General features: G+C 39.2%; 1 protein-coding gene across 1 annotated transcript in view; it reads right to left on the bottom strand.

Annotated features, from left to right (window-relative positions):
* Positions 1-18308, bottom strand: part of ELL2 (elongation factor for RNA polymerase II 2) — a 70882-nt gene that overhangs the window by 7967 nt on the left and 44607 nt on the right. Inside the window, exons 4-9 of the mRNA XM_019727992.2 lie at positions 15729-15892; positions 9436-9695; positions 7407-7531; positions 7159-7246; positions 4759-5329; positions 1625-1691 (exon numbers count right to left, since the gene is read on the bottom strand). Coding sequence (XP_019583551.2) covers positions 1625-1691; positions 4759-5329; positions 7159-7246; positions 7407-7531; positions 9436-9695; positions 15729-15892 — 1275 coding nt within the window. The remainder of the gene's footprint in view (positions 1-1624; positions 1692-4758; positions 5330-7158; positions 7247-7406; positions 7532-9435; positions 9696-15728; positions 15893-18308) is intronic.

Below are 18308 nucleotides of genomic sequence, written 5' to 3'. Positions count from 1 at the left end.
TATGAAGCAACTTAGGTTTAACGTTTATATTTTTGGTGATTTTTCTGAAAATTCATGCTTTCTCACCTTTTTTAGAAAAAATTCTTCATATAAAACCTAGTTTTTAGTTAAAACAAATTGCTTTTACTTAAATAAATTAAACAAACGATCACATAGGCCTATGTACTTTTGTGATTTTAAAAGAGCTAGGAACAGGAAAAACGTATAGAAATGCAGTGAAGCAGATGTAGCAACCATCCTTAGACTGTTTAGTTAAAAATTTTATTTAAGATACAGAATTAACTGATTAGGCTGACAAAACACAGCCTGAATCCATGGGGAAAAAGTTAGAATTATTTTTTGGTCTCCCCACATGATCTGTCATACATAACAATATATATCACTATGACAAAAAAGAGGAATTCAAAATCCATCACAAGAAAACAAGAACACAGTCCTACAGTTGTCATTTGAGGGGGGTGCCTGCCTTCACAGGACTTTTAAGGTGAAGCGGGTTTGCAGTTGGAGAGGTGAACCTCCTCGTGAGTGGGGAAAGGTACTGTCCCCCACCCGACCCTTCCTGAGCCAACTCGGTGGTGGCTGCTGCCCCACAGAACTCTAAAATCATACAGTACCTCACAGGAGAGAGTACTCAGCATGGTTTCTTGGGTTCCTTTTAGTTAAGAGGTGAAAAACCAGCATTATGGTTTCATGCTGCATCATTCCCCAATAAGTACAGCTTCACACTACTGTTAAGCAAAAGTAACACATTTTAAATGTAAAATGTTCTCTTCTCTGGAAATGAACATTTCACAGGACATGGTGGACTAAATAGCATAGTTTAATTTTGTCCACCGTGCGATGCTTAAATGGAGATAAAAATGTTCGTACAAGCCCAGATTCCATTTTCCATTCTACATTGAAACTATTAAGCACAGTTTTTCATTTTTAAAGCTATCGACAGTCAGATCTGTTTGTCAGATCTTTCACTCTCCATTTTTCCAGCTCTTGCAACTTAATGATTTTCTTCCTATAGAAGACTGTGAGTCTGTAAAAACGCTAGAATTATGTGTCCAAGTTATAATTTCTGTGATAACCAGTTACAAAAATGTCCCCAGCTCAGCGTTTAAAACCTTGTCATAACAAGAAAAACATTATAACCTGTACTAAAGAGAGATGACCAAATTTTACCATTCTCTCCTCTTAAAATTAATTTGATGGCAGAGCTTTATTTAAATAAAAACCAATCTATCTTTACTTTGTATTAACCGCCGGGGTTTAAGCACTTTATCAGTAATATGCACAGGGAATGACTGTGCATTGATAGACTGTCAGCTTTGAAGAGTCAGATCCCTGAAATCTTTCATAATCAAATGGTTGGCCTGGCCCTGGAACAAAGGACAGGCTTCTCTATACTTACAAGGCCACCAAGCAGAGCTCAGAGAAGGGGAGGCACAACCTGCTCAAGCTGACAAGGGTGGATGGGGGACAAGCAGGCTTAATGGCAGCCTTTCAATTGCAGGGGTGGCTCCAGGACTCTATTTCTGGAACTTCTTACTTTTCTGATTTGCAAATTAGGGGAACAGAATTGGCAAACTTTCTAAAATTAAACAGTCCTCTCCCACTGGCAGACATCTGAACTTACATTAAATAATCGGGGAGTTCAATTGTTGAAGAAGTCTCCGTAGAGGCAGTGCAACCCTCTTTAACTCCTACGGAGAAAAAAGAATTCAAGTGTTCATCAAACAGTATGGTTATAAAATGCCTATAATTCTAAAATAGATCAGAAACATCTGGAATACTTTTCCTCAAATTATATTCTTCCATCTCAATAAGCAACAGTGAGCAAGGAATACAATTGACCGGGAACAATGGAGGCCCTATGACCAGGGCCAGCAGAACTGACGCCAGGCATTGAAAGCACCCAGCGACTGCAGTGTCTGCACAATGAAGGAATTCCATCTCAGCCCAAGGTCAATCTTCTATTCTCTCAACAACAGCTGTGGCATCTGCCCAGCAATTCAAAGACTGTGGTGGCAGATGCAGCCAGACAATGGGAGATACAAACTTTACATCAACATCTACTGTTCACAGGATTCAAACAAGGCAGATGAGACGAGGAAGTCAGGTAGCAGACTGTTTCGGTCACCTTATTTTTACTGTTCCCCTTCTGGTATGCAGACAGGGGACCTGGGGAGGAGGTGTTCCCATCGGCTTAAAAGTAATTTAAAACAAGTTATTACTGAATGCTGATTCACACTCCTCTAATCTCTGACCCTCATAATAACACAGATTTGTTTTTAAAAGGACAAATAAATAGATAAACTGCTAGTCATTCAGGACTATGCTGTGGAAGTGTGTAAAATCCCTCAACATTCTATTTGACTGCACCATTTCTAAAGAGGGTATGTTTATTAGACTTTTTACTAGGGTAATTTTTTTTTTTTTTTGTCACTCAAAATAGAATTAAAGTAATAACTCAAACCCTAACCCTGCCTGCCGGCAAAACATACATGTTCAATATAAAACAAAAGTAAATATCTGACAGTTTTTTGGTTTAATATTTTAAAGGATAAAACACACTAAACAAGTTATGCAGATTGTGGACTTATTGTTCATATTCTCACACACACACACAGAGCAGCCCCCCTTATCCACAGGCAATATGTTCCAAGACCCCCAGTGGATGCCTAAAACTGCTGACAGGACCAAACCCTATACGTACTATGTTTTTCCCTAGACATACACATATACTTTCTGGCTTCTTTTTGGACCATCTGAATTGCCTGCATCACTACTCTGGTGCTAGGCGGCCATTATTAAGTAAAATAAGGGCGACTTGAACACAAGCCCTTGGGATACCCCGACAGTCGGTCTGCTAACTGAGATGATACTAAGTGACTGACTGCAGGTAGCATATACAGGGTGGAGACGCAGACAAAGGGCTGATTCACATGCTAGGTGGGGCGGAGCGGGACACTGAGGTCCCATCACACTACTCAGAACGGTGCACAATTTAAAACTCATGAATTATTTCCGTAATTTTGCATTCAATATTTTTGGACTGTGGTTGACTGCAGGTAACTGAAACCATGGAAAGCAAAACCATGGATAAGGGGGGACTACAGTATATTTGATTTAGATTTGGATCAAAGAGCTTGTTTTTACAACAATCTGAGTCTTAAAGGAAAAGGCATCAAGTGCAGTCCCTGGCTTCTCCGTTGCCACAGACACCAGATAAGTTCCAACAGGTACAGGGAACGTGGGTCTGGATCTGTCCTCAGTTTGTGATGAACTCAATCGTCTTTGAAAGGTACTATATCTTCAGTGAAGGACTGAGAGACTAGGTCTGCTTCTCCAGACCTTGGGCTCTAAAAAGGCCTCCCCATACTGGGATACCGTCCTGCCATCACTAGCCTCTGACTCAGGACCACCACCGGAGAGGGGAAGTGTGGACAGTGGGGTGTACGCAGCAACCTGTTTACTAACTCTGAACATGAGGTTTTATTACCTCTTGCCTTTTCCTAACCTGGCAAATTCAAGTACCATCGAATTTGAGGGCAAAAGCTTACACCTATCTCTTGGGCCACAATGTAGTATGATACTGATCTAAATATGTCAACAGATATGCTTTGACATGCAATATACTTAATCGAGGTCAAAAAGGTGCACTGTATCACAGTATTCTACAATCGAACCTTCTCTCATATGGTGAAAATGGTCAGTTAAATCTAAGGATTATAGACTTTCAGTATTCCAGGCAAATTATAGAAAGACCATACTCCTTAAACTCTATTCATTAAAGTATTTTCCCGGGGGAATTTTGCTTACTTATGCTGGGTTTAAAACTGACAGCAATGCAAAGTAAAGGGCTTGGGTATTTGATGTGCTGGCATGCAAGATATTAACTTTTGGAGGACAACTCTTTTTTATTTTTTAAATAAGAAAAATTAATTCTGTCATTAGATTTTAAAGATCATTATACCTCAGGGAAGCAGTCTTTCTACTGGTTAACTTCTCTTCAGAGGTAAAACATTATTTTAAGCTTCTTTGAGTCTCTAGCTATTTGGCTTTTAAAGCTTCCAAAAGCTTGAGATGATTAATTTTAGTAATAACAACTGATGTTGGTTTACTAAAACAGTGTTCTCAAAGTTGAAAAAAAACTTCTTAAAATCTCTCCAGCGCATCGCCAACAGCCTTGCATAAGACAAATTGCTTTTACTCTGAGTGCAGATGACGTCACAGGCCTGCAAATGTAATTTTACCTTGCCTGTTTTATAAAGAATTTGACATTTCCCCTGTGCTGATATTAATTAAAGCAAGGGTGACCCTGTTTCTTTGGCAAAGAAGGAAATGAGTATTTTTATTGCTAATTGTGTGTCTGGTTAAATCAGTTCAAGAATGGCATTAATAGGTCATGTTGAGGTTGCACCATGACAGTTATGGAAAAGAGCAACAAAAGCCCACCTTCCAAAAGGGGTCTCTGGAGGATGACAAGAGTCATTTTCAAATGTCACCGTCTTACTAACAAATATTGAATGTTTTGTTAACATTAAATTAACAAATGCTTAACAGTTGGCTGAAAAGAGACCCAAAATGACTGCTATAAAATGCAAGAAAAAAATCTGCTCAAAAACACAATACTAAGATTAACGACTAAACGGTAGCTTATTTGATGAAAAAGCATTACTAATTATAAACAGCATGCCCTCCCACTCATGACAGTCCCCTCTTCCCATTTATTTACATGTGAAGTCGGTTTATACTTGTGTCACATACCTTCACTGGAATCTGGACTGGAGTTATTGAGCTTGGCAATTTCCTCCTCTCTTTTAAGGTCCTCGCCCTTCTCCTCAATCATCTCAGTGTCGTGCTTCCTTATTTGGTCCTTTTCCTTGTGTTTTTTAGACTTCTTTTTGGACTTTTTGTGAGACATTGAATGGTTTTCTTCCATAGGTGTTGGACACTTTAGTAGAAGTGAACCAGGGGGTAAGGTTTCCAGAGAAGTCCTAGAGGTATATTTGTCTTGCTGGTCCTCATAGATACTCCCATTTTGACTAAAACTGTCGACAGGTAGGTCTTGAGTCCCCCGGCCTTCTGGAGTGCTAGGGGAATTGGAGTTAGAATTTACAGTCTGAGGAGGATTGGAGACGGGCAGGTGGGTTGAAGGCAGAGGTGGGGCAGTGGGAATGGCAGCTGCTGCAGGGGGCGGCAGGAGGCCTGCAGCAGATTTTTCACTGGTGGAATTCAAATGACCATTTAACGTTGGCGGCACTCTATTTGTTAGGTGAGATATCCGAGCTTTTTTATTCATTAAGGGATCAATGAAATCTGAATCTAAAAGCCGTTTCTGGGGGGGAAAAAACAGGAAAATATATGAGCCAATCTGCTCTAAAACTCAATACATGCATCACTGGTTACAAGAACAATTGCGTAATTTTATTTACACTTAAGTTTATCACTGGTGTTGTATTAAACCTTTCTCCAAGGTTAAGCAAAAACAAACAAACAAGCCACAAAAACAACAGTGAAATAAATTGTCATGTCTAATGTAAAAAAGCAGAATCTGACAAATACGTATTTCTTGGAGTGCTTTTATTTTCTGATTGTACAGCCCCACCCTAAGCTCCTTGAGAGACTATGCCAATTTATGTGAATTATCCCACTCCGGAGAGTATTAAATAGAGGTGGCTTCCTTCCTCTGCTGCCCATGGCTGACCTAGTTATATTAAGTGAGAGGAGGAAGCAGTTTGTACCATTTCACTGTCAGAAGTAACGAGTAGGTAAAAGGCAATAAGCCTACGCCTATTCAATCTCCTCTGATGTGCTAAGATGTTCCCGTTATGAGTATTTCGGCTGCCATTTATTATTTCACATGCCTGAAGATGGGAACAGCCAGCCAGCATTTTCAGAGTAATTTCTCTAAGTATCTTTATCTTTGTTGAAATACTATTGATTTTTTTCTCCCTTAAATATCTCTTCACTGGGTTGGGAAATAAGCCTTAATAAGGCCACATAATGATATGGAATTCCTGTTTCAAAAAAAAAATTTAAATCACGCTAATACTAGCCTAATCCAGCAATAACAATAATAGTATTTAAATTAAACAGGAAATTCAGACAGTTGAAAAGTATGAAGCATACAGCCAACAAAATACTGTGGCTTCAACTTCAGCTTGAAAGCAAATAAGCGAATCATCCCATTCATTTATTCTGTTTTCAATTCTGCGCCTTTGCTTTGGCACCCAGTGTACACTAAGATCAGAACTCTAAGTGGCTCGTGGTGGTTGCCATTGCCCTCAAGGCTTCTGTAGACAGCGGACGTGCAGGGGCTGAATGGCTTTGATGTTGTGGCTCCTTGTGCCTCACAAGAGGTCACTAACATTTTCTGACGTGTGAATAGCCTTGGCCCAGGGCACGCTCACTGCTCTCCACACAGCTGTCCTGTCTCCCCAGTCCTTGGGAGGAGGGTCCAGAGAGAGGAGCGTGTTGTCAGCAGGTGGAGGGGAGAGAGATCGGTCCCACCGTCAAACCCAAAGAGCCGGGACACCGAGCGAGATCAAGGCTGGCAGGCCCTCTGAGAACCTCGCAGGCTTCAGCTCAGACACTATCCAGGATCTCCCCACCTTTTTCCAGGATAAACTGAATCTCTTGGGGGACACTAAACTGGATTAAAGTCGAATTGGAGTATGCTGATTGGGATCTAATCAAAAAGTGCTTTATGAAAAGATGTATGAAAACGGCAGATTTTTTTCTTTATTAGCTAATTTAAAAAACATTCTCCCCCAAGAGTATTTTCCTGGAATATAAAATTATATATATCAGGTAAAATTAAATATCTTCAATTTCCTATATAATCTGAGACTGTGTACGGGACTGGATACGTAGAATAAGTGGGCAAGTAGATAATCATAAAACAGAACGTAACCTATGAGAATGGAAAAGCAGGCAGACATCATGTGCTTTGACAAGCAGTGCTGTGCAGTGGAGGGGAGCTCTGGGCTGACAGCTGGGCCCCGAATGCCGGACTGAGCTCTGCCATGAACTGGCTATGTGACTTCGGGTTGGCGAGCTGTGCAGCTGCGGTGAGCCTGGGTTCTCTCATGTAGAAATCAGAGGGCATGAACTAGACTGCCCCTACGCCTTTCAGGACTATGATTATATAATTTCATAAAATACCTGAGGAGAAGATGCAGTGTCTCTGCTAGTACATACAGGAGATTCTGAGTGGCTGGTGCTGGCAGCATTCTGACATGGATTTAGTTTTCTGTAAAGGACACACATGTTCAGCTATGGAGACAGTTTTTACAGAATCACAATAGAAAGCTTACCCTTGCTTCTCTTTTCCTATCTCCATACTAAAATAACAAGGACTAAAATAATTACTTATTTGCATCATTTATTAAAGAAAAAAATAAAGAACTTACCTTGAGAGCACTGACTCTAATGACCGTCTGTCTATTTCATTGTATCCAGGCCAGTCTCTTTGAAGCTCTTTAAAAACATAATCCTTTAAGGTATATGAGAGGTCCTTAGGATTCAGATTGGCTACCTGGTACATGGTGTGAAAACAGAGCATTAGAACTGTTTGCTATTTCCTAACCTAGAACAAGCAACCTTTTGGATTTAAACTGAAAACAATTATATCAATTGGCCACAAAGGGACCGCTAGTTTTGCATACGCCAGATCTTAATAAATGCTGCTCAACTTCATTTGGGGAATTAAAACTTTATATACATAGTTAAATTTTTTCCCTGAATGGCCCACTGCATTTGTCATATTTCTAATCAAATAGTAAGCACACAGGCAAAAAGTGGAGGAAGATTTTTTTAAACAATTTTTTTCTAGTCAAAGGAATCCCAAAACAGTTATGTTATCAATTTCATCATCATCATTATTCATTATTATCTACTTTTGAGTCAGTAAAAATCTTTGGTCACTTGTATGAAGTAAAAACCCAAGAGTGCCCAAATGTTAGGTTATAAATTTTCTCTTCAGTATCAACACAAATTATCTCCATAAATAGTATGGATTCTGATAACTGTGTTTGCCACTTTCTTGGATAGCTAAGCTTGCTCCTTGTAGCTGCTGGTTCTTCTGAAGAACCACTTATTCAAAGTCCTTGAAATTCCTGAAAACCGATAAATGGAAACATAAACCAAAACAACCCTCAAATTACTGTTATTAGCCAGCCAATTTATTCCCAGTGTAATCTTTTCTTATCCCTTAACTACAATTCCTAGAGTACCCAGGCCTAGCTTCCATTACCAGCACAAATGTACAAATTGAAGTGCCAAACCAAGAGTTATTTTTAAGGCTGGCCGAAAGGTATTCTTCCTGTCATTTCCTACTGGAAAGGTCTTTTTAATAACTTGACCTCTTTCTGTGTTTTTTAACTATCAAATATATATGCTGTTCTCAAAGCTCAGCTGAATACTAATCTAATGTTAATGTTGTTATAAAGTAGAAAATGGTAGGCTTATCTTAAAATTCAAATTTGCAAATAAATTAATATGATACAACCAGATTTCTCAAAATGGAATAAATAAAAACAATCCTTAGATTTTCTATTATCCTGAGTACTATACATACTAACACCCCAGAACTAGAGATTATGGTTTTACTCTTTCATATAATTTAGTGTCATGTTTGAATGTAAGAGAGAATAGAAAAACAACTTTGGAAATGTTACTGCTTTAGAAAAAAAGCAAGTAGATGGACTACTTTCATTTATGGTGGATTTGAATGCTAAACAACATTTATGACCCAAAGTCAGTATGAAAAATATAAGAAGTTACAGTCTGACAAATTGTTGGCTTTAACAAAATTAATGACCTACTTTTATACTTAAGTTTGTGATTATAAGGTAACTGATCAGAGCTAATACTTTATATATAAGGCAAGTGACTGATCTCAACATACCCAATAGTAGAAAAATGCAGAATACGGGCAACAGAGAGTAAACAGGGCAAGACACATTATAAACTATTTAGTAGGTAAAAATATTTTAGTTTACGCCAACCAAAGCCTGATAATACATTGCATGAGTTCACCTATATAAACCAACAAAATTACAGCAATAGTTTTTGTGGTTTAAGACTAAAAACAGACAATGAAAAGTTCTTGCTTACTTTTATTTTTTAATGGAATTTCAGGGCAAAATTTATTGAACCCAAATGAAGATAGTGATTCAAAACTTTAATTTTTTTATTAACAATTCAGAAGCCTCTAACTTATAAAACCTAGTATAAATGCCCACATTTCAATTAGTTTTTAATTAAGTGTTTAAAACAAGATGATTTTACTGAATATTCAGGAGTTATATTTCACACAGCATTATCAAAATGATCCTGAAATTTCTCTACCTCAATAACAATGGTAATAACAATAAGCCTTCTTAAATGAACTTCTCAACAAGAAGGTAGGTGGCAGGCACTCTCTCCAGCTGTCCTCACCTGTTGCAGAATTGCTCCGAGAGAGTTCTTGTCTTTTTGATTGACACCATCTTTCTGCAGTCGAGCCAGCAGCTCCGGTTTCTTGTAGGCCTTCAGCGCCAGTAAGTGGATCACCCTGTCCCTATATGGCCGCTGAGAAACACTGCTGCTGCCATATGTCTTTCGAATCGTATTTGCAGGGTTCATGGGGGTTGACCTTTTCCTCTCAGGCACTGCATCTGAAATAGCTTGAGGTGCTTTCCGAATTTGTACTCTTTTCCCTAAAGTCCAGTGGAAATGACATTGTTACACATTTGTGGGTAATAATATAATGAGCATCTCAGTTTCCACAACTGAGTTAGATACCTGGTTCATTTCTGGAGAGAAAAAAGACCACTACTTTATTTCAGTTTTTACTTTAAAGACACGTGCAAACAGAAAACATTCTGAATAAATGGCCTAAAATATGAATTAGGAATTTTTTGATGGAATCATTTATTGGAATAAATACATATTATGGAAGTATTTTGGCCACTTAGCTACACATAGATAATAATTAGTGACAGTCACCATAGCAACAGACTGGAAGTTTTAAGGTTGTAGGTATTTGATGCTTACCATGCTATTTACAGAACTTAAATCTACTGCATCTTTTGGAGCAAAAATTAATATAAGACCCGGTCTTATATAGTAATATAATATATAATAATACAATACTGAGTTTTACATTAATTTTTGCTCCAAAAGATGCAGTAGAGCTGATTGTCCGGCTAGGGCTTATTTTTGGGGAGACAGGGTAATTGTAAATGTCAGATCAAAATATTGTACAACAAAGAACTCAATATTAAAAGGACATTTGCCCAATGATAAGAAAAACCTATTAAATTAAGGTACAATTAGAGTTTTGGAGATTGATTTAGATCTGGTGTCTGTATTTTTCTTAATTTAGAGATAGCTAGATCAGTGTCAGATGGACAGGGACCTAATTAGTTATCATGCACCCATTATGTGTTGGGGGCCACTGTGCTAAGAGCTTTACACACATTAGGTCTCAGTAACCTGATGAGGTAGGTGTGGCTCCCATTTCACAGATAAGAAAACTGAAGCCTTCGATGGGCTAAGCTCAAATGGTACAGTACTCACTTAGCATTTGGAAGGTTCTGTGATCAATAGCCAAGTTTTCCTACTTGTACTTCTTTGTGGAAAAGGTTTTATGCTTAATATCCGTTCTTGTTTCATGTTAGGCTTCAGCGCCGTTTAGGCAGGGCTGAGGCTGCTTTATCCATCAGCAGACCGTGAATCAGAATTTGATGGTTAGGAAAGTGAAATGACTACAAAGTGTCTGAATGATAGCAAGAGAGCAAGTAGGCAGCAGAGGAGCTGGAATCAAAATGGCGTGTCCTTTCCCACATCACCAGACTCCCAGAATCTGAAGACACATTGAAATTCCTAACGTGGCAAATGCAAAACCTTCCAATGCACCATTTCTCAATTGCAGTAATTTAACCAACAAGACTATTCCTTGAACTTGTAATAGGGATTTGTGAAAAAAAATAAGTAAATAATAGGATCAGGGTCACAAAAGTTTACGAAATGCTATAAATTCCATACTCCCCTGCCCCTTGAAACCTGTTTAACTTCCCCACAGCAAGCTGACTGTGGAGCACCCCCACCCCAACTCTCTGGGGAGGAGGAGGGGCAGAGAATGTTTAGCTAAGCTCTCACACACCAGGACTGGTCATTTAAAATGAATTGAAGCCAGCAAAGAGTGCAAATAAAAATAAAAACAGCACCTGACAGTACTACCACTGTGTTCCGGGCGGCCCCACCTCGTCTGTACGTCTGACCCACTGCCTATCCTCAGTCTCAGGAGCGCCCCATGGTCTCCTGGGTTCACCCCCACCGCTCCCTGAAGTAGGTATAGGGCAGACCAATAAGGGAGGCTCGCTTTGCCCGTAAGAGGGGTGTAAGTATTGACAAGAAATTAGGATCTGGTCAGGGATATGTCAGTGCTGGCGGCATATCTAGGACCTAATGCGAGGCTGTCACCCATCCGTCCATGAATCTCCTACTCCCAATACACTCACTGCACCTGTCCCTCATTTTTCTTTTCAACAGTCAGTCTTGGGGAGTAACCCATGTCTTTCAAATACTGAAAGAACAATCCAGCCACACTGGGCCACTGAGTTTTACACGAGGATCATTTGCTCACTGACTCCCTATCCATTTGTGCCTATTCAACCAGGAAGGAGTCCTTTGGTTAAGGTGATAGAGCCTACGGATGAAGAAAACATCGGTGCTATAAGTAGTTAAAGAATTGAGATGCTAAAGAGAAAAAAGTACAGCAGGAAAATGTCAGGTTCAAAGTGGGCAGAAAAAAGGCTTTACTTTTATTTCTTACATTTGCTCACAAAGTCCTTTTAATAAAGCCTGTGGGAGAACCTAATTCTCTTCCCAGACCCAACTGCTAATCAATTCCCTGGGCTCCATATATAAACAGCAGCAGTGGGTCTGAAAGGGTGGGGTAATCAGGGACTATATCTAAACGGTTGTTTCATAACAAGGAGTCCACTTCTAAGCAGTTTCTCCATTTAGTTTGGGTAATCTGGGACTATATCTAAACCGTTGTTTCATAATAAGGAGTCCACTTCTAGCTTCTCCATTTAGTATGAGACGGTAGAATTATTTATCTTCCATCTAATGGCTCTGAGTAAACAATCTGAAAGGAAGGTGTAAAACAGTACATCAGAAAGAGAGCAGGGATTGCAGCCACTTCCTGCAGTTGTTTTTCTGTTCTGTGGAACCTGACCAGAAGCCCTGGCAACACTGACCCAAGGCTTTAAAAACACTGGCAGGATCTTGATGGTGGGGTGAGTCTGTCGTGCTTCAACACATAATCCATTGCAATGAAATTTATCTCTACCATTTGGCATTTATGATCCTGTTTCAAAAGGTTTACTATCAAAATATATCCACACAGCAGTCACAAAATGTTAGAACTATAAAGAACCTTAGATGTTACCTAGTTCAAATACCCCTTACTTAATATTTGAGAAAATTAAGGTCCACAGATCTTAAATGATTTGTCTAAGGTTGCTCAGACATGTATTGACTCATCAGAAATAAGGATGGGGGCAGCAGTTGGGGAAATCGGGAACAGAATCTGAGGAATTAGATTGGTTGGGTTGCTTTATATACCTAAATAAATATTAGCATGTATAAAAATTTACAGTTCAATAAAATTCCAGAATTTAGGTAGAAGTCAGTGGGCAAACGTAAGATACTGGTAAACTTGGGGCAGTAGTGATTAGTGATTATTTTTAAACAAAGGGAAGGATTATAACAAGACAATGCTCACCTCTGATATAAATGCCACGATTAGAAATGGAAATATTACTGAAGAAATAATAATAATGTTTTCTAGGTTTAAGCCTCTCCTACTTATCTCCAGGCAAAATAGGTTTTGGTTTTTTTCAGCCCACAAGAGGGTTGCAGAAGCTCATATTCCTGGGTGACGAGGCTAGGGGACTCCAGGAGCACAATCTTCATCCTCTTGAATTGAGCCTGTGCCCTAATTCAACTGTCAGAGGCCTGGCCTAGCGTTACACAAGCACTACCCACAGCGGGACCAGCATGGTTCCCATCTGTCCTCTACCGAGGCTGACACTGTTGAAAGAAACCTGGTCCTGCAGGTACCTCTAAGGTGGCACAGGTGAGCTTTTGGAATCATTTTATCTGATATATTCAATTATGAACTCCGAGGTATCTCCTCTTGTCTTAAGAAAATAACACAGCTTGTTAGTGAGGCCAAACCCCACTCATTTGCCCTGTGCTAATGTGTAAGTGGAGAGGTAACCATGACCTGCGTCATGGGGTGATTGTGAGCTGGAGGTGAGGAGCTGCCTGCTGAGTGCTAACCACTGCCTTGTGAGCCGCGGGCCTGAGCGCTGGGTAATGTCAGTGCTGAAGGGTGACTGACTGCATTTTAAAGAACAATGAGCCAGATAGTTTTGAGATCCTGAAAAAAGCCGGAAGATACCTACTGAGCTTCCTAGAAGGAAAGACACATGGTAAAGGACTGACAATGGATGAAGGTAAAAGAAAAAGATCAAAACATGCCATAACAAAGAACAGTAAAAAATAAAAAAACAGTCAATTGAAAAGTCAATCGGGATACTAGTCTTTTGCTCTCCTCTATTCAGAATTGATCAGACTTTTCTTAAGAGTAGCGTGTCCAGTTAGGAATTTTGAGGTGGAGAATTAGAGGCAGTCCAGAGGAGAGCAATAAAAATAATGAAAGGGTTAGGATACAGGCCATATTAAGAAAAGTTAAAAGGAGCCAGGATTATTTCACCGTGAGAATAAAAGGCTGAGGAGGTTAATGAGAAGATTGCAGAGCAGAGCAAACGCCGGTGCTGTGAGGGTGAGTGGCTGGGGCGCGGGGGACACGGTACAGAGAAGCAGGCCAGACGTGGGCTGGCACCCATCACTGCAGGGTTCTGAGGTGGGAACCCACGTGCGAGAGGGCGGCCAGCTCTTCTGAGAATGGAATACATGTAATTTGGCTCAGATTGAAATTTACATAACCCCAAATTTTATGTGGTCACTCTCAAAAATGTATATAAATTATGTGTAGTGGCCAATAAGAAACCCTGCAAAGTCTAAAATTACCGTACCATTAGGGAGTGTGTGGTCTAGGGGATTCTGGGTGTTGAAAAGTCTGTTGTGTAAGCTGCAAATGAACTATTCCCGACCTTATCAAAACAAACAAAAACATGAACACAGGGGACACCCAAGGATCATTCAATGGAAAAGTACAGTAATCAGTGTTGATTTTCAAGCTTTGGAATATTAAATCAAGGTAAGGTTTTTCAGCTAGTTACACTGGGAGCGAAAAAAATCATTTTGATGGCTTGAGTCTTTTCCTTTGTAAAACACCAATTCGTCTCGCTGTTTATATAACAGTGATATTAGGCAGTAAAAAAAAAAAAGAGAGAGAGAGACTTTTAAAGCAATAGGGACAGCAAATTCATAGTTTGTACTTAAATTAAAATATAGCAGATCTTGTGCATTTAAAAAATTTGAGATTTAGCCTGCTAGCACAGAAAGTTAATGAGGTTACTTGTGAGGATAAAGGAGAAAGAAGGAAGCTGGAAGTCACTACCTTACTCAGCAGGAAAGGGGTAGGTGAAAAACCTCATTGCTGGTAACTTACTGGGCTTGGAACTGGGCCCCGGGGGTACAGATATCTGGGGATGCCATGAATTGTTGTTAAACCAAACTAAATGTATCTAAGCTAAGCACCCAGTCCCAGGAGCACTGGCTTTGTTCTAAGGAAACACTTATTAAAGACACTAGTGGAGCTTCTCGAGGTTGAATATATTTTAGCTGGGTCAGCAATGGGAAAGGGCAGAAGTAGAATTCTACTAAACCATGGAAAGATAGTAAGGGGTTTGGTTCTTCAAGAGACTGCTTTTGTGAGCATTTATATTGCCAGATTGATGTCCTTTCATCATTTATTATCCAGTGACTTATGTTATTAAACTGAGCAAGGCCTCAAAGAGTTCATTCTCACTCTTGATAATTATCTTTATTACCGATAATAAGCACTGTGAATTGACTCCTTAAAACTGTTGGGGTCACTGCACATAAGGGAGAGACTCATCTTGCTGTTCTTCCCTTCAGTCTAATGGATATTCGAGTGAACCGATAAAGGTGACGGGGTTGGGGCAGGCTCTCAATTAAGGGACAGCTGAGGAAGAGGATCCAGAAATGACATCACAATTGAGGTATCAAGGAGGCATCACCTTAATGCTTTGCTATAAGCACATCTGAGATTTTGTAATAAAAATTCCCTGTTTTGCAAAGATCCTCTGAAAACTTAAGCAAAAGCTGCAACAATAAGGTTATCAACTCAAATCCTACTAATAGATTTTTTTAAAAAAGTAACCCTACAAAAAGAGCAAAATAAAAACCATACCGTCCACTGTTTAAATTACATCCAATGACAAAGAAAACACAGTGGTACTGTTATTACAAATTCACATAGTAAAATAACTTGACCAGAACCCAGTATGGTACTGTAATAATACATAGCAACAGAGGATTAAAGATTTATAAAAGACATAAGTTTTAAATCTGTTCTTCAATTAACCAGCAGTCTGAAAAAAACAAATGACTTTGACAATGTTATCCAAAATGTTCTGAAAACTAATTTCTGAGTTTTCATGAAATTAATATTACCAGTAGTTACCTACAGTGATCTTGAATTATTCCAATCAATGAATGAGAAGAAGAAAGATATCTATACAAACCTACATATGGTCCACCGGGTTTGATAACTTTTGTGCTTCGGTTGCGAGATTCTTCCTCTGCCTGGGTCATTCTTTCTCGTGTCATCTGATACGAGTCGTTTGTTGCACACACTGTAATTTTATCTTGTATAAATCCCAGGCAATTGAGCTGGGAGGCTCCAGAGCTGTCAAATAAGATGGTGGCTTTATGAGAGATGCCCCTCATTTTGCACAATAAAGGCAGGCAAGAATTGTCTAATTCTAAAATCAGCAGCCCTAATAACTTTGCAATCCTGAAATACCTAACATTAGTAATTTTGTAAAGATTATTTAAATGTAAAGATTATTTAAAATATGAGTTTCTCTTCTTCATTTCATGTCACGTTTGTTTCTATATTGTGAAGAGAATAGGTGAAGTGAGTTCTTAGAGACCAAATCCATGAAATTTTGAGGGAAAAAAAATCAGTATTTGGCGTGAATACCAGAGTCCTGATGGGCAATATAGTTATACTTTCATTTACTAGTCAACTATTTTAAAGAATTACCTACCACTGATAGGAAAAATGTTAAAAGTTTACTTTTAGTGGAACCATAATATGCATGTTTTAGAACTGACTAGATGAAACCGACCCACCAAAATTCTTTTTATTTTTAGTAAGATACTTATAAAGCTAAATATTGCCAAACATTAAAGCTTACTTTATGATTATTAGCCCCAAGAGCCTAACCATTTGCAGAATTTATATTTACCACTTTGTTAAATCTCTATATAAGATGATTTATTTATATAGCAAATATTGAAGAAAATACTGGACAAGAGATTTTGTCAGAAATATTTTTTAAAACTTGAATATTAACATTGGCCCAGAAATACTATACTAATATTAGGGGATCATAGTAACAGTTATACTGGTAACTTGTACAAGCCCGGGGGAGCAAGGAAGAGCTTTTCAGTTAAACCAAAGAGAGCCGTAAAGGACAATTAGAAAGGAGGCTGAAGAGGGCATGAGGAGTACATTACAGAGATTCGGAGGTCATGGTATGGATTTTGGACTTTAGGCCAAAAGCAACAGAGGCTGAAAATAGGGAAGAGAAAATATCTCATTTGTACTGTAGAAAGATTAATCCGGATGAAAAACAGATCGGAAGGAAGTGGGCACAGGAGGGAAAGCAGGGGAGCAGGTAGGCGGCTACTGAAGCATCACAGGCGAGAAGTGACGGCGAATCAGTATAGGGCAGTGTGAATGCAGAATAGTAAAGGTTCCAGAGACAGTGAAGAGGCAGGACTGACAGGATGTGGTCAGTGATTCGCCACAGAGGGAGAGGGTGGCGGGGAGAAGTTAAGGATAGTGCCCATGTTACCTAGCAGGTGTATGGAGCTGCCATTTATCGAGACATTGGGGTAGGGTTGGAAGAGAGAAAATGAGTTCAGTGTTGGACATGGTGACTCTGAAGAAATGAGACGTCTCAGGAGGGAACCAAGTATGAAGAACACCACCATGTTTCCCTGAAAATAAGACCTAGCCAGACAATCAGCTCTAATGCGTCTTTTGGAGCAAAAATTAATATAAGACCCGGTATTATATTATATTAGACCAGTATTATATTAGAACAGTATTATATTATATTATGTTATATTATATTATACCAGGTCTTATAGTAAAATAAGACCGGGTTTTATATTAATTTTTGCTCCAAAAGACACATTAGAGCTGATGGTCCGGCTAGGCCTTATTTTCGGGGAAACACAGTAATATTTAAAATAAACAATAGGAAGATGGAAAGACCACAGAAGGCTGAAAAGGCACAGCCAAAGAGTTAGAGGGAAGTCAGAAAAGCAGTGTCATGCGAGCCACTGGAATAGAATGCTTCAAGAATCAGAGTGGTCAACAGAGTGAAACGCTGGCACCACGTCCAGAATAATGAGAATCTAATAGGCATCCATTGGATTCAGGAGTAAGGAGGTCAGGGCCCCCTTGGGGAACAGTGTTGGCGGAATGATGAGAATTGAAGCCAGACTTTGTCTCCAGAAGTGAAATTGTCATTTTGTTTTCAAACGAGACTCACCTGAGTATGTATGCATGCTGAAAAACCAATAAAGGAGGGGAAGGAAGAAGGGAGGGAGTAGAAAGACAAGATTGCAGTGGAGTACAGAAAAGACTGCAGTATGCAGGTCTGGGGGCAGGAAGTCTGAATTTCAGTATCTCCCCCTATGATTTACCAAGTTTACATGGTAAGTATAAGCTGAACCTGTTGCCAATCAGGATGAAGCTTTAGTTTACACAATTCAATATCATGAAACAGATCTTGACACGAAAAGTAAGAGTTAAGCCCTGCAGGCAAGAAAACACTCTCTAGAATTCTCCATTCATCGCTTTTCAACTGAGTTACCTTAAAAATGTAAATACTTTGACTTAATGTGTATAAATGGTCTCACAATCTTTCTCTAGCGTAGCCCACTGTTTTCCACACCTGAGTGTGCATTGCTATGTGTTTCTCAACAGGCCTGTGAATGGGCAATTTAAGGAATTTTTGAAAGGTAATTTTGACTTTGGGATTTCTTTCATTTTACATATGAGAAAAGTGTGGCTTAAGGAGATT

This window comes from Rhinolophus sinicus, linkage group LG03, assembly GCF_036562045.2.
Source record: "Rhinolophus sinicus isolate RSC01 linkage group LG03, ASM3656204v1, whole genome shotgun sequence".
NCBI classification, from domain to species: Eukaryota; Metazoa; Chordata; class Mammalia; order Chiroptera; family Rhinolophidae; genus Rhinolophus; species Rhinolophus sinicus.
This window is presented reverse-complemented; position numbering and strand designations above follow the sequence as displayed.